Genomic DNA, 18083 nt, shown 5'->3' with positions numbered 1-18083 from the left:
TAACACAAGAGAGGATTTTGCTCTCTTTAGAACCAAATCCCCCCCTTATGTATTATACATGGAGATCATATCCCCCTTATGTATTATACATGGTGATCATATCCCCTCTTATGTATTATACATGGTGATCATATCCCCCCTTATGTATTATACATGGAGATCATATCCCCCTTATGTATTATACATGGTGATCATATCCCCCCTTATGTATTATACATGGAGATCATATCCCCCTTATGTATTATACATGGAGATCATATCCCCCCTTATGTATTATACATGGAGATCATATCCCCCCCTTATGTATTATACATGGAGATCAAATCCCCCCCCCCTTATGTATTATACATGGTGATCATATCCCCCCCTTATGTATTATACATGGTGATCATATCCCCCCTTATGTATTATACATGGAGATCATATCCCCCCTTATGTATTATACATGGAGATCATATCCCCCCTTATGTATTATACATGGAGATCATATCCCCCCTTATGTATTATACATGGAGATCATATCCCCCCTTATGTATTATACATGGAGATCATATTCCCCCTTATGTATTATACATGGAGATCATATCCCCCCTTATGTATTATACATGGAGATCATATCCCCCCTTATGTATTATACATGGAGATCATATCCCCCCTTATGTATTATACATGGAGATCATATCCCCCCTTATGTATTATACATGGAGATCATATTCCCCCTTATGTATTATACATGGAGATCATATCCCCCCTTATGTATTATACATGGAGATCATATCCCCCCTTATGTATTATACATGGAGATCATATCCCCCCTTATGTATTATACATGGAGATCATATCCCCCTTATGTATTATACATGGAGATCATATCCCCCCTTATGTATTATACATGGAGATCACACACACCCTCCCCTTATGTATTATACATGGAGATCATATCCCCCCCTTATGTGTTATACATGGAGATCATATCCCCCCTTATGTATTAAACATGGAGATCATATCCCCCCTTATGTATTATACATGGAGATCATATCCCCCTTATGTATTATACATGGAGATCATATCCCCCCTTATGTATTATACATGGAGATCATATCCCCCCTTATATATTATACATGGAGATCATATCCCCCCTTATGTATTATACATGGAGATCATATCCCCCCCTTATGTATTATACATGGAGATCATATCCCCCCCTTATGTATTATACATGGAGATCATATCCCCCCCTTATGTATTATACATGGAGATCATATCCCCCCTTAATCTCCTCTTCTCAAGAGAGAATAAATTCAGTTCTTCTAATCTTTCCTCATAGCTGATCTCCTCCATGCCTCGTATCACTTTAGTTTCCCTTGTCTGTACTTTCTCCAGTTCCCCAATGTTCTTTTTGTGAATTGGAGCCCAAAACTGAACTGCATATTCCAGATGAGGTTTACTAATGATTTGTACCGGGGGAGGGGGGGGGGGTAATATGATATCTCTCTCTCTGGAGTCTATACCTCTCCTAACACAAGAGAGGATTTTGCTCTCTTTAGAACCCGCAGCTTGGCATTGCGGCCATTATTAAGATTGTGATCTACCAGAACTCCCAAATCCGTCTCCACCATTGACCCCCCCAGTTGTCCCCCCCCCCAGTATGTATGATGCATGTTCTTAGCCCCCAAGTGCAGAACCTTACATTTATCAACATTAAACCTCATTGGCCCCATAGTCCCCCAATTACACAGAGCATTGAGGTCGGCTTGTAAGTTGGAGACATCCTTTAAGGACGTTATTCCCCGGCACAGCTTGGTGTCATCTGCAAAGACTGGAATGGGATTTATAATCTCACACCCCATATTGTTTATAAATATAGTATAAAGTAAGGGTCCCAACACTGAACCTTGGGGTACCCCACTAATAACACTGAACCTTGGGGTACACCACTGATGACCCCAGACCATGCAGAGTATGAATCATTAACCACTACTCTCTGAATACAATCTTTTATTCAGTTTTCTATCCATTTACATACAGATTTCTCCAAGCTTGTAGACTTTACCTTACACATTAGCTGTGTGTGGGGAGCTGTGTCAAACACTTTTGCAAAATCCAAGTATACCACGTCCACAGCCACCCCTATGTCCAAGTATATCACATCCACAGCCACCCCTCTGTCCAAGTATACCACGTCCATAGCCATCCCTCTGTCCAAGTATACCACGTCCACAGCCACCCCTCTGTCCAAGTATACCACGTCCACAGCCACCCCTCTGTCCAAGTATACCACGTCCACAGCCACCCCTCTGTCCAAGTATACCACGTCCACAGCCACCCCTCTGTCCAAGTATACCACGTCCACAGCCACCCCTCTGTCCAAGTATACCACATCCACAGCCACCCCTCTGTCCAAGTATACCATGTCCACCGCCACCCCTCTGTCCAAGTATACCATGTCCACAGCCACCCCTCTTTCCAAGTATACCATGTCCACAGCCACCCCTCTGTCCAAGTATATCACATCCACAGCCACCCCTCTTTCCAAGTATACCACATCCACAGCCACCCCTCTGTCCAAGTATACCATATCCACTGCCACCCCTCTGTCCAAGTTTACCACATCCACAGCCACCCCTCTGTCCAAGTATACCACGTCCATAGCCACCCCTCTGTCCAAGGTTTTGCTCACCTTCTCATGAAAAGAAATCAGATTTGTTTGACAACTGCTGTCTTTCATGAATCCATGCTGTCTGTTGCTTAAAATATTTGTTTCCAGCAAGAACTCATCTCTGTGGTCTTTAATTAAACTCTCCAGTATCTTCCCAACTATAGAAGTTACACTAACAGGTCTATAATTACTTGGTAAAGATTTTTACCCCTTTTTAAATAATGGAACCACATTGGCCTTATGCCAATCCAGTGGTACTATGCCAGTCATTAGAGTACCTAAAAATGAGAAGAAATGGCTTTGACATATAAATAAAATGTTCATTTAAATAACCTACATGTCACAGGAGGGGGCAGGTCATGGCACCCCACAATATCGGGACTCCTCCATAATCTGCTCCATACAGATGGCATCCTGATGAATGTTCTAGTAATGGTCTTCATAGAATTCTGCAGACAGATCACAGGAACCTCCCATAATGAGGATGTCAGACCATGGTCCATAGACCACTGAAAGGTCCCATCAAAGGATCCATCCCATCGCACACAATCACTTTACTCCTCACACTGTATAATCATCTGCTTTTATCTTTTTGTTTCATAGGTTTTTGTGAAAAGCCAACCATTGGAAATATGTCCAGTTTCTATGTAAACAAGAAGCATTATTTTAATGGTGAATCGATAGAAGTAAAATGCAAATCTGGATATTATCCAACATCTGAAAGAATGACATGTGAAAACCCCCGCACCTCCCAGGAGTGGACTCCTCCCACTGTTACCTGTATAGGTGAGTACAACAACACAGGACACTCCCGGTAAATACATGGTATGAGAACCAAACTATGTACCATATATTCAGAACAAATGGACTTCCTTAAAGTCATATAAAGCCTAACATTTTTTATTTAATTTAAGGAAAATGTGTACTTATCCTGCTATAGCTTCTGGTCTCCGAGCCTGACCATGACACACATATTGATCTTTCTCCAGTGAGATCCCACCCCAAAAATAAACAGTCTTCCCCCAGTGGAATCCCATCCCCAAAATACACATTGGTCTTTTTCCAGTGAGATCCCACCTCCAGCACACACATTTGTCTTTCTCCAGTGAGATCCCACCTCCAGCACAAATGTTTGTCTTTCTCCAAAGACATCCCACCCCCAGCACAGCCATTGGTTTTCCTCCAGTGAGGTCCCATCTCCAAAGCACACAGGTCTTTTCCCAGTGTGATGCCAAAATACAGCACACACTGGCCTTACTCCAGTGAGATCCCTCCTCCAGCACATACATTGGTCTTTGTCCAGTGAGATCCCACCTCTGGAGTACACATTGGTCTTTGTCCAGTGAGATCCAACCTCCATCACACAGAGACGTCTTGCTCAGAGATTTCATTTCTAGCATTCACAGATCTTTCCCCAGTGAGATCCTACCTCCAGCTTGCACAGAGAGGTCTTTTCCCAGTGAGATTCCACCTCCAGCATGTACAGTGGGGTCTTTCCCCAGTGAAATCCCACCTCCAGCATGTACAGAGACATCTTTGCCCAGTGAAATCCCACCTCCAGCATGTACAGAGACATCTTTGCCCAGTGAGATCCCGCCTCCAGCAGGCACAGAGATATCTTTCCCAAGTGAGATCCCACCTTCAGCATGAACAGAGAGATCTTTCCCCAGTGAGATCCCACCTCCAGAATATACAGAGAGGTCTTTCCCCAGTGAGATCGGACCTCCAGAATGTACAGAGAGGCCTTTCCCCAGTGAGATCCCACCTCCAGCATGCACAGAGAGGCCTTTCCCCAGTGAGATCCCACCTCCAGCATGCACAGAGAGGCCTTTCCCCAGTGAGATCCCACCTCCAGCATGCACAGAGAGGCCTTTCCAATGTGAGATCCCACCTCCAGCATGCACAGAGAGGCCTTTCCCCAGTGAGATCCCACCTCCAGCATGTACAGAGACATCTTTCCCCAGTGAAATCCCACATCCAGCATGCACAGAGAGGCCTTTCCCCAGTGAGATCCCACCTCCAGCATGCACAGAGAGGCCTTTCCCCAGTGAGATCCCACCTCCAGCATGCACAGAGAGGCCTTTCCCCAGTGAGATCCCACCTCCAGCATGTACAGAGACATCTTTCCCCAGTGAGATCCCACATCCAGCATGCACAGAGAGGCCTTTCCCCAGTGAGATCCCACCTCCAGCATGCACAGAGAGGCCTTTCCCCAGTGAGATCCCACCTCCAGCATGCACAGAGAGGCCTTTCCCCAGTGAGATCCCACCCTCAGCATGCACAGAGAGGCCTTTCCCCAGTGAGATCCCACCTCCAGCATGCACAGAGAGGCCTTTCCCCTGTGAGATCCCACCTCCAGCATGCACAGAGAGGCCTTTCCCCAGTGAGATCCCACCTCCAGCATGTACAGAGACATCTTTCCCCAGTGAGATCCCACCTCCAGCATGCACAGAGAGGCCTTTCCCCAGTGAGATCCCACCTCCAGCATGCACAGAGAGGCCTTTCCCCAGTGAGATCCCACCCTCAGCATGCACAGAGAGGCCTTTCCCCAGTGAGATCCCACCTCCAGCATGTACAGAGAGGCCTTTCCCCTGTGAGATCCCACCTCCAGCATGTACAGAGAGGTCTTTCCCAAGTGATGCCTGTGTAGTACCCACAATCCACAATACAAATTCCATACTGAACAGTGCCCCATGTATTTCTGTAGACATTGCTTGCTGAGTCTTTGTACAAAATCTAGAGGGTCAGCAGCATTCCCCTTCTCTGCAGAAGGAACATTTCTCATTGCATTCCAGTCAAGTTTTTGTTTATTCCTGTTTGCCCTCCTCACCATTTGGGATGAGCTGCGTGTTCCGTCCAAATCTAAGCTTGGACCGAACATTCGCTGTTTATATGAATCACAAACGTTATGGACGTTTGGTGGGAACTCTGTTGGTGAATGTTCCACAATGCATTGCAAAAGTTGCCATTGGCCTTAAACCTTGCACCTGATATTTTACCAGTGATGGTATGGAGCTAAGCTGGTGATCTCTCAGCAGCCTTTTGTCATGGTGGTATGGGCAGCACAATGGCTAACTGGTTAGCACTTCTGCCTGGCAGTGCTAGGGTCGTTGGTTCAAATCTCAGCCACGACACCACCTGCCTTGAGTTTGCATGTTCTCCCTGTGCCTGCTTGGGTTTCCTCAAGGTACTCCGGATTCCTCCCACAGTCCAAAGACATGCTGGTAGGTGAATTGGCTCCTGTCTAAATTGGCCTTAGTATGTGTATGTATGAATGTGAGTTAGGGACCTTAGATTGTACGCCCCTTGAGGGTTAGGGACTGATGTGAATGTACAATATATGTATAAAGCGCTGTGTAATTGACAGCGCTATAGTACCTGAAATAAATAAATAATGGTGTGGGAGGTTAATCGGTTAAGGCCTGCCCACAGTACATTTACTGCTGCAGGGCGGGTGCACTGAACAAAATCACGTATATATACGTGATCTTGCATTTCTGAGTAAGGGGCGCGCAAGGCGTGAGACAGCCCTACCTGTGGCCCCGGGTGTCAATCTCCGGATCCCGGCCAGTGATTACCCACCAGCATCTGGTAATTACCTGGCTAACACCGACAGGGAGGGGGGCTGCATTGTTTACAATGCAGCCCTCCTCCCTGTCAGTTTGGGCACACTGATCGGGATGGCTGAGCACAGCCATCCCTATGTGTGTGATTACAGTGATTACAGTGAAGCACACACCCCCTAGTAAAACACTCCCATCACACAGTTAACCCTTTGATTGCCTCCAAATGTTACCCCCTTCATTCCCAGTGCTATTAGTACAGTGTCAGTGGGTTTTTTTTGCACTGATCACTGTATTGGTGTCACTGGGGATGTCTGTGACACCAAGTCAGTTCCCCCCCAGTGTCAGAATGTCTGCCACAGTCCCACAGTCCCACTATAAGTCACTGATCGCTGCCATAAGTCGCTGATCACTGCCATTATTAGTATAAAAAAATCCAGTGTCTATACCGCCATTTGTAAATGCTAAAACGTTCACGTAAACCAATTAATTTACATGTATTGGGATTTTTTTTAGCAAAGACACGGAGCAGAATACATTTTGGCCTAAATTTATGATGAAATAAGATTTTTTCATTTTTTTATTGGACAAGTTTTATAGCAAAAAGTCAAAATATAGTTTTTTTCTAAAAATTTTTGGTCTTTTTTTTTATAGCGCAAAAAATAAAAACTGCACAGGCAATCAAATACCACAGAAAGAAAGCCCAATTCGTGAGAAAAAAGGACGTAAATTTCATTTGGTTGCAGCATTACGTGGCCGCACAATTGTCAGTTAAAGTAACGCAGCGCCTTAACAAAAACCGCTTCCTGTCCACTTCCTGACCGCCCTATAGCAGAAATACTGCTACAGGGTGGCACGGGTTTGCAAAACCACATATATATATGTGATTCGCGCTCCTGTGGTTTTCACGCCCCTCCCAGATAGCGTCATATTGCCCGTCAGTACACAAGTCATCACATTTAACCCTTTGATTGCCGGGAGCACGCTCATGCACAAAAAACCTCCATTGCTAGTATAGTATCTGAACGGATCAATATCTTTGATCATATCAGCACTATAACAGTGTTCACATTAGTATAGCATCTCCAAAAATGCAGCATTAGCGGGATCAGCCCCGGCACCTGCCAGCATCTGCGTTTAGCCCCTACGATTACCCTCCCTTCTCCCCCAGCAAGTGCAGTGTCAGTAGGTCACTGTCACTTGATACATTGCACACAAAACCACAGTGTTGGCAGACTCAGGCCTGATCTCTGTTAGCACTTGCTGGTAAATTTTGATGACTCTCACATGCAGCAGAGTGCCAGTACTAGTGCCACGCTACCTTTTGGTGAACTGGTGAGCACCAGTGGCCTAGTACATCCTGGTCTTTCACATACCAGCACTGCAGTATCACTTGATGATGTGGCGAGTCCCATAAGTGCAGTACAAGCTGGTGCGGTGGCGAGCACAAGCAGTGTCCTGCAACCACCAAGAATTCACACACAGGCCCGTAGACCTCCTAGTATCCTTCCAGATGTGCTTGCAAATCCCGATTGGCAGCCCACAAATTCTGCAGCACCCGTACTTCCCCCATGCACTGCCCAACCCGGAATTCAGGTGGAAACAGCAAATGTAACTACTCCCCTTGATTTTTGGAGCTGTTTTTCACGGAAGATCTGTATGCATTGACTGTGTATCAAAGCAATTTATATGCACAACAATTTATTGCCGCCAACTTCAAACCTTGCCAGACCATTTGCATGGAAACCCATTACGGTTGCTGAATTAAAATTTTTGGGGGGCCTAACCCTCAACATGGGCATTACTAAAAGAAATGAATTGAGGTTGTATTGGTCTGCAGACCCGATTCATCATATGCAAAGTTCTCTGCTGCCATGGCCAGGCATAGATATGAGAGTATAATGTGTTTTATTCATTTCAATGACAATACACTCTGTCTTCCTCGTGTTGACCCTGAATTTGACAGTCTCCACAAAATTCAACCCCTCGTAAATCACCTTAACCTAAAATTTGCAGATCTCAATACTCCCCAGCAAAACATCTGCGTTGATGAGTCCCTCATTAATTATTCTGGCCGCCATGCATTCAAACAATTTCTCCCCAGCAAGTGTGCCAGATATGTGGTCAGGATGTAGAAGACCTGTGAGAGGGCAACGGGCTATACTTATAAGTTTCGGATTTACGAGGGAAAAGATAGTCATGTGGAGCCCCCCGGATGCCCAGACTACATGGGGAGCAGTGGCAAGATAGTTTGGGATTTGGTGTCATCCTTTTTCCATATGGGGTACCACTTATACGTGGACAATTTTTATTCAAGCGTGCCACTATTTAGACATTTGTACAATCTTGGAATTGGTGCATGAGGCACCGTGTGACCTAATGTGTGCCCACCATTAGAAGTGGGTGGATGCAGGGCGGTATATTCTAATGGTGGGCATACCACACACTTTTTCTGGCAGAGATTCCTTCTCTTTCTTTCATTCAGTCCACAGGCTGCATACAAAAGAACATAGCATATATACCCAACAAGGACCAGCGACGTACTGGTACATCACTGGACTTTGAATGGTTATACCAGGATGATCCCTACAGCTGCAGGCATCGTCCTGGTATAGTTTTTTTCAGCCTTTTTTTTTTTTTTGCAGGATATAAACAGCGCCATTTGTAAATTGGGAAAGCATCTGATCACACCGATCTTGGTTTGATTAGATCATGTAAGGGCAGAGGAGATATCCAGAGTCTGATAGAACCCAGATTTCTCAAAAAATAATATATGACAATGCCCATTGAAGTTATAGGGGTTATTTGCATTCCCTGTGATAGCATTAACCAGTTGCCGCCCGGCCTATAGCCAGATGACGGCCAGGCGAACAGCTCGTCCCTCTGGGTGGATGCCATATGGAAAATGCAATGTGCATGCCCGCAGGGCCGCGCTGTGGTGAGATCTGTCACTGGCTGTGTACCTCGGACACGGCCGATGACAGATCTGAGTACCGGCCCCATTGCCAGTACCATGTGACCTGCTGTGACCAATCACAGCAGGTCACATGACAGTTGTATAGAATGCATGGCTTCCTTTCATGCCAACCATTGTATACAAGTTTGTCTAGCTGTGAATGGTCACAGCAATCACATGCACAAGCTGGGCCAATCACAGCCCAGCTATGTCATGTGATTAGCCGTGGCCAAATTACAGCTAATTGATGTCATTCAGGTGAATGCTTGCTTATAGCAAAGTAATTCTTTGCTATAAGCAAATTGTGTGAAAAAAAATATTGATCACTTCCCCAAAGTAGTACAATGTTACTATGGCAACATTATACTACTTTGGTCATAGTGAAATATGAAAAAAAAATCTTAACAAAAGAGAAAACAAAATAATAAAAAATTTAAAATAATAAAAAAAATTGAAAACAAATTATCAATTTTTTTTTTCATATTGTCACCAGTCAGTGTCCCTGATCACCGCCAGGTTCTGACATTTGGGAGATTCCTATCCTGACATTTGGGGGATATCTGTCCTGTCCTGACATTTGGGGGATATCTGTCCTGTTCTGACATTTGGGGGGGATATCTGTATTGTTCTGACATTTGGGGGATATCTGTATTGTTCTGACATTTGGGGGATATCTGTCCTGTTCTGACATTTGGGGGGGATATCTGTATTGTTCTGACATTTGGGGGGTATCTGTACTGTTCTGACATTTGGGGGATATCTGTACCGTCCTGACATTTGGGGGATATCTGTACCGTCCTGACATTTGGGGGTATCTGTACTGTCCTGACATTTGGGGAATATCTGTACTGTCCTGACATTTGGGGAATATCTGTACTGTCCTGACATTTGGGGGATATCTGTACCGTCCTGACATTTGGGGGATATCTGTACCGTCCTGACATTTGGGGGATATCTGTACCGTCCTGACATTTGGGGGATATCTGTACCGTCCTGACATTTTGGGGATAACTGTACTGTCCTGACATTTGGGGGTATCTGTACTGTCCTGACATTTGGGGGTATCTGTACTGTCCTGACATTTGGGGGATATCTGTACTGTCCTGACATTTGGGGGTATCTGTACTGTCCTGACATTTGGGGAATACCTGTACTGTTCTGACATTCTTGGACCTCAAGAAATTAGATTGGCTGTCAGTACTTCAGGATTGATCAATATTCAGATCTATACCATAGTTTGTGAACTCTATAACTTTCCTACAAACTAAATAATACATCCTAATTTGGGTTATTTTCACCAAAGACATGGAGCAGAATACATCTCGGCCTAAATTTATGAAGAACAATTATCTATTTGCAAACTTTGCAAACAGAAACAAAGAAAAACGTGGTTTTTTTATTTCAAAATTTTCAATATTTTTTTGTTAATTTAGCAAAAAATAAAAACCCCAGCGATGATTAAATATCACCAAAAGAAAGCTCTAGTTGTGTGAAGAAAATGATAAAATTTTAGTTTGGGTACAATGTTGTATGACCGCTCAATTGTCATTCAAAGTGTGAGAGCACTGAAACCTGAAAAATGGCCTGGGCAGGAAGGGGGTAAAAGTGCCCTGTATGGAAGGGGTTAAATCTGATTTTTTAAAAAAATTAAAGGAACAGTGTAAAAATAAATTAAAAAATTAAATTAAAAAAATCTAAAATGGTATCTTGTAAAGGCTTTTAAAACGTTGCCAATGGATATTAAAAACGTATGCAGTTTGTCACCATTGCACGGGGCATGCGTTCAAAGTAATTTCCTAGCAAAAATACTGATTTTTTTTGTCATGTGAACAAAAAGTGTCAGAAAAGGCTTGGTCTTCAGGTGGTTAGAAGAGTGAGTGATGTGTGGCATAAACTTCTAATGCTGGAGATAAAATGGGCATAAAATGTAGACACCCCAAACTATTTGCTGAGAGGCATGTTGAGTCAATAGAAGAATTTATATTTTTACCACAAGTTTTTGGAAAATGACAAAAAAAAAAAGGTTTTGTCAATTCAATGATTTATTGCTCACACATTCCATGGATATATGTGGAATTACTCCCCAAAATACATTCTGCTACTTCTCCCGAATATGGGGGTACCACATGCGAGAGACGTTTTGGCAGTCTAGCCAAGTACAGGACCCCAAAATCCAATAAGCACCTTCAGGCTTTTAAAGGGCTTTATTTCCTCATTACATTTCCTGCACCAACCCCCCCCCAAATGACCCCTTTTTGGAAAGCTGACACCCCAAGGAATTTGATAAGAAGCACGGTAAGTATTTTGCAGATCTCGTTTGTTGCCACAAGGTTTTGGAATATGAAGAAAGAAAACAAAAACATATTTTTTCTTTTCTTTTTTTATATTTCAAAACCTTGTGAGAAAAAAATGAGATCTGCAAAATACTGACCATGCCTCTTTTTAAATTCCTTGGGGTGTCAACTTTCCAAAAAGGGGTCATTTGGGGGGGGGGAGTTGATGCTATCCTGCTATTCAGGGCCTCTGAAACTGTGATAGGTAGCGAGGAAGTGAAATGAGGAAGTTACGCACCTTCAGGCTTTCAAAGTGGTCATTGGATTTCAGGCTCCTGTATGTGGCTAGGCTCCCGAAAAGTCTCACACATGTGGTATCCCCATACTCGGTAGAAGTAGCAGAATGTATTTTGGGGTGTAATTCCACATATACCCATGGCTTGTGTGAGAAATATATCATTTAAATGACAACTCTGTGTAAAAAAAATGTTTTTGTCATTTTCCAAAAACTTATGCAAACAAATAAATCTTCCATGGACTCAATATGCCTCTCAGCCGATAGCTTAGGGTGTCTACTTTCCGAAAAGGGGTCATTTGGGGGTGTTTGTACTATCCTGATATTTTAGCACCTCCAGAAATGTGATGGGCAGTCAGAAAGTAAAAGTTGTGTAAATTCCATAATCTATACCAGGGGTGGGCAAACTGTGGCCCTCAAGATGTCTCTGAGAGTCATGATGCAACTGTCAGCCTTTCAATGCCTCATGGGACATGTAGTTCCATGACAGCTGGAGGGCCACAGTTGCCCACCACTGATCTATACCATAGTTTGTAGACGCTATAACTTTCACACAAAGCAATCAATATACACTTATTGGGATTTTTTTACCAAAAACATGGAGCAGAATACATTTTGCCCTAAATTTATTATGAAATTTGAATTATTTGGATTTTTTTTATGACAGAAATGAGAAATTATCGTTTTTTTTTTCTTTAATGTTTTTTGCAAAACTTTTTTTGTTTATACCACCAAAAATAAAAAAGTGCACATGTGATAAAATACCACCGAAAGAAAGCTCTATTTCTGTGGAAAAAAAGGACATAAATTTCATTTTTATACCGTATTGAATGACCGCGCAATTTGTAGTTAAACTAGTGCCACGCTGTATAGCAAAAAAATGGCGTAAATTCCATTATCTATACCATAGTTTGTAGATCCTATAACCTGATGGATATATAGATAAGATGTTCACTTCAATAACCTACATGTCCTAGGAGGGGGCAGGTGATGGGTTCGCACAATATCAGGACTCCTCCATAATCTGCTCCATACTGATGGCTTCCTTATGAATGTTCCAGTAATTGTCTCCATAAAATACTGCAGACAGATCCCAGGAACCTCCCATAATGAGGAGGTCAGACCATGGTATATAGACCACTGAAAGGTCCCATCAATGGATCAGTCCCATCACACACAATCACTTTACTCCTCACACTGTATATCATGTATAATCATCTGCTTTTATCTCCTTCTTCCACAGCTCAGTGTAAGAAGCCCACCATAGACCATGTGGACAGTCTCTCCATAGACAAGGAGTATTATAAGAAGGGAGACAGGATAACAATACAGTGTAAATCTGGATATTATCCGACGTCTAGATCAATGACTTGTAACAACCCCCATGCCTCCCCGGAATGGACTCCTCCCACTGCTACCTGTATAGGTGAGTACAAGAACACATGACACGTCCATCATATACTATACACGGTGTGAGAACTGAACTATGTACAGTATATTCAAAACAAATGTACATATCCTTCCTAAAAATCATAATAAATCCTAACTTTTAAAAAAAAAATTAATTCAAGGAGATCCATTCTATATAGTCTGCTTCCTAGAATATTTGTATTGTTCCTTAGGTGGGTGATCCAACAGCCACTGCACCCTGTTCCTGTTTGTAGGGGACTCCCTTAGGTATGCACTTCTAAAAAGAGACCTGAGCATACTTTCTCAGATGGGGTTGTGCGATTCCATTGCACACACAGCACCTGGCAGGCCAAGCCCTGCTCCTTCCACCCAGGTCTTGACAGCTGAAAGAGCCAAACATTTAGCTACCCTCACCTCTTCCCTTTGCAACCATGAATTTGGGGGAGCAATCTGGCTCTTGGAAGACCTTGCAAGGGTGAGAGAGACACCAGGTAAGTGTATAGGGATGGATAGTAGCACTAATACTGTGGCATCTTACACTAATTCTATAAAAATGTTTAGATTTTAGTACTACTTTATGTAAAATGTAAGTTCTACTTTTACTTTCCTGTGTGTCCCTGGTAGATTCTGCCCCAGTCTTAAATTTAGTTGAACAGAGCATACTACAAATGGGAGATCCCACCTCCACACCCACAATGGTCTTTCTCCAGGAAGATCCCACCTCCAGCACACACAATGGACTTTCTCCAGGGAGATCCCACCTCCAGCACACACAATGGTCTTTCTCCAGGGAGATCCCACCTCCAGCACACACAATGGTCTTTCTCCAGGGAGATCCCACCTCCAGCACACACAATGGTCTTTCTCCAGGGAGATCCCACCTCCAGCACACACAATGGTCTTTCTCCAGGGAGATTCCACCTCCAGCACACACAATGGTCTTTCTCCAGGAAGATCCCACCTCTTCATGAATATAGAAATATCTATGCAGTCTGAGGCTGTGTTAGGAAAACAGTGGCATCTTGTGGCTAAACCGCAGAATGTCAGTCCAGAACATTTAATTACTCCACACAAACAGTGTTCAAACAATGAGAGCTGTTTCCCCATGTCACATGAGTACCTGGACAACAGGAGGCTAACCGAGCCCGCCATTCCCTCTGTACCGCATCCACAAGCAGTGGTGCCCACTCCGGTCACCAGAGAATGCCTCAGACCACCCACAACTTCTGACTCAAAGCGGTATGTCCCACGCTGTTATGGCTGCAACCAAACAGGGCACATCCGCATTCATTGCCCCCGGCATCTACCAAGGCCCCAGAGCAGCCAAGCCCCTCGGGGCACTTCCAACTGACCCTATGGCCGAGCCTCTGCCTACTCCCTACAGGACCACCCGAGTGACACCGCCTTTTCATGGAGGAATTTTACCACCGAGGATGAGGACATCGGGGTCTTTCCTGAGGTTAACCCTCTCCAAGCTGCCACCCCAGACAATCGCCTACATACCCAACAGGTTGTCCATGTTAACGTCCGTCGGGCCCAAGGATTACGGGACACTGGGGCCACACTCACCCTAGTCCAACCCCAACTGGTACCAGACTGGGCCAAGACCAGGCGGTCTGTGGCCATACGGGTAGCGGGAGACCATGTCTACTGGATTCCTCTGGACTGGGGGGCCGGGGCCAGGGACGTTGAAATTGGAGTAATGCAGAACCTGCCAGCTGAGGTTCTCCTTGGAAATGATCTGGAAGTCCTGGTCTCCACTTTTGGCCCCGAGACTCCTGCTGAAGCTCATCCAGTCACCACTCGCCATCAAGCTAGAGAGCAAGCTGCTGCTCCACCTGCTGAGGTTCCGGTAAGAGTCGAATACCCACCCCCTGCTGAGCTTGTCCCTGCCCTGACCTGGGATTGTCCCACTGATTTTGCTAAAGAAACAGCCAGTGACCAGACCTTAGACCCCTATAGATGGAGGGCTGGGAGTGATCCTGGGGGATTGGGAGATGTAAGGTATGAGTGGGACCAGGGCAAGTTGTACAGGGTCCACGGGGGAGCAGGGGTGGGCGCTGCCCAAATACCTCACCGGCAGATTGTAGTAACGAGGAAATATCGGCCTGAGCTCCTCCAGATTGCACATGATATTCCCCTTGCTGGGCATTTGGGCAAGCGCCGGACCCTGCATCGCTTAACCCAGAGTTTCTTCTGGCCAGGAGTATCGGGGGATGTACGGGACTACTGTTGGTCTTGTGAGGTCTGCCAGAAGGTAGGGAAGCAGGGAGACAGGCCCAGGGCCACTCTGAGGCCCCTACCCATAGTCGGGGAGCCTTTCAGTCGTATCGCCGTGGACCTAGTGGGGCCCCTGAAACAGCCTAGTCCCACAGGCAAGAAGTATATCTTGACCATTGTCGACTATGCCACCTGGTACCTGGAGGCCGTAGTGCTGAGAGATGTGCAGGCAGAAACAGTTGCTCAAGCCCTGCTGCAGATCTTTACTCAGGTAGGATTTCCTCGGGAGATCCTGACCGACCAAGGCGCACAGTTCACGGCCGAGCTTACCCAACAACTTTGGAAGTTGTGTGGGATCAGACTGCTGTACAGCTCTCCCTACCACCCCCAGACCAATGGGCTCTGTGAACGGTTTAATGGTATGCTGAAACAGCTCCTCCGAATGTTCACCATGTCCCTTAAGGACTGGGAGCTGTATCTTCCCCACCTCCTGTTCGCCTACTGTGAGGTACTGCAGGAGTCCACTGGGTTCTCTCCCTTAGTGCTGCTGTATGGCCAGAGGGTTTGGGGACCCCTGGATCTCCTACGTGAACACTGGGAGGGAGCAGTGGCCGAGGAGGGGACCTCGGTGGTGGCATATGTGTTGGAGCTCAGGGAGAGGCTACAACGGTTGACGACCCTAGTATGGGACAACCTTGAGGCTGCCCAGAGCCGACAGAAATGGTGGTATGACCGGTCTGCCCGAGACCGAACGTTTCACTTAGGACAGAAAGTGTTGACCTTGAAACCAGTCAGGCGTTACAAATTACAGGCTGCCTGGCAGGGCCCGTACCAAGTGGTGGAGCAACTCTGTGATACCACATACATTGTAGCTCTCTGTTCGGATGGAAGGATCCGTCGGACCTTCCATGTGAATATGCTGAAACCGTTCATCAAACAACAGGAGGAGAATGTAGCTGCTATCTGCGCTGTGGCTACCGATGACTCAGAAACACTTCTTCTGCCGGGGCTCAGGAACAGGCCCGCCAACTGCTCCAAGAGCACCGAGGGCTATTCTTGTCTCTACCCGGGTACACCACCACAACTGCCCACCGGGTAGACACGCAGGGTCAGGCCCCCCTGAAGCAGGCAGCCTACCGAGTGCCTGAGTCCATCAGAGAAGAGATGAGAAGAGAGATTAAGGAAATGATGGATTTAGGTGTGATAGAACCCTCTGACAGTCCCTGGACCTCCCCCAGTAGTCCTGGCCAAGAAGGATGGAACTGTCCAGTTCTGTGTGGACTACCGCAGGCTTAATGACCAGACCGTGACCGATGCATAACCCATGCCCCGGATAGATGAGCTGCTGGACCAGATGGCCAGAGCTAATTTACTTACCACTATCGATCTCTGCAAGGGGTACTGGCAGATTCCACTGTTTGCGGACGCGGTACCAAAGTCAGTATTCATCACCCCTTTTCGGCTTGTACCAGTCCAGGGTCATGCTGTTTGGGATGAAGAACGCCCCGGCTACCTTTCAGAGAATGGTAGATAAGCTGCTGGATGGGCTGCAGGACTTCTCCTGCGCCTATCTAGATGATATAGCATTCTACAGTGATAGTTGGGAGGATCACCTCCGACACCTCAGGGAAGTGCTTGATCACATTGAGCAAGCAGGACTGACCATCCGACCTGAAAAATGCCATGTTGGGGTGTCCGAGGTCCAATATCTAGGACATCGGGTAGGATGTGGGAAGCAACGACCGGCACCGGTAAAGGTGGAAGCGGTAGCAAATTGGCCCACCCCCTGAACCAAGACCCAGGTCCTTGCCTTCCTAGGCACTGCGGAGTACTACCGTAAATTCATCCCCAACTACTGCACCATTGCTAAACCCCTAACGGATCTTACCCGGAAGAATCTGCCCCGACAGGTTGTGTGGTCCCCAGAGTGTGAAACGGCTTTCCAAAAGCTCAAACATGATCTGATCCATGCTCCCGTTTTGGCTGCTCCTGACCCTTCCAAACGGTTTTGTGTTCACACAGATGCCTCCACCTTTGGATTGGGTGCTGTTCTGAGCCAAATCGGGGACAACGAGAATGACCATCCAGTGGCCTACCTAAGTAGAAAGTTGTTACACCAAGAGGTGGCCTATGCTGCTGTGGAGAAACAATGTCTTGCCTTGGTATGGGCCCTCAAGAAATTGCAGCCCTACCTCTACGGGCGCTTCTTTACCGTACTCACCGATCACAACCCCCTGGTATGGCTAAACCGGGTCTCTAGGGACAATGATCGTCTGCTGCGGTGGAGCTTGGCCCTCCAACCCTATAACCTTACCATCCAGTACCGACCGGGGAAGCAAAATGCCAATGTGGATGGGTTGTCCCGGCAACCCGAGTTGGAGACTTGACCCTCTGAACTGACCAGCCCCAAGCGGACCCATTTGAAGGTTTTGCCGGGTCCGGCGGGTGTTACACAATGGGGGAGCCTTGTGAGGAACCGTCCCTTTGTGATCACATTTTGCCCTTTCTGTTTTCCCCTCTTTGTAAAGCCCTGGTATGTAGACAGGCATTCTACACTGTTTGTTTAGGGAAATGTGACCTTATAGTCTTTCACTTCTATAGAGTTCATATTGTATTGTTGGGTTGTAGGGTTTTGTTGTGGGTGGGGAAAACCCAGTGCCAGGCTGTCTGGTGGGGCTGAATCTGTATACTGAACTGTGTTTAATAA

The 18083-nt window shown here is 45.9% G+C and overlaps 1 protein-coding gene across 1 annotated transcript in view; it reads left to right on the top strand.

Annotated features, from left to right (window-relative positions):
* LOC149449729 (uncharacterized) overlaps positions 1-18083 on the top strand; it is a 108395-nt gene that overhangs the window by 56710 nt on the left and 33602 nt on the right. Inside the window, exons 8-9 of the mRNA XM_089692806.1 lie at positions 3263-3445; positions 12990-13172. Coding sequence (XP_089548932.1) covers positions 3263-3445; positions 12990-13172 — 366 coding nt within the window. The remainder of the gene's footprint in view (positions 1-3262; positions 3446-12989; positions 13173-18083) is intronic.

The sequence above is a fragment of the Staurois parvus genome, unplaced genomic scaffold (genome assembly GCF_062004578.1).
Source record: "Staurois parvus isolate SC_StPar_1 unplaced genomic scaffold, SC_StPar_1.0 ptg000605l, whole genome shotgun sequence".
NCBI lineage: Eukaryota > Metazoa > Chordata > Amphibia > Anura > Ranidae > Staurois > Staurois parvus.
The sequence above is the reverse complement of the archived record's forward strand: the minus strand, read 5'-3'. Positions and strand labels throughout refer to the sequence as shown.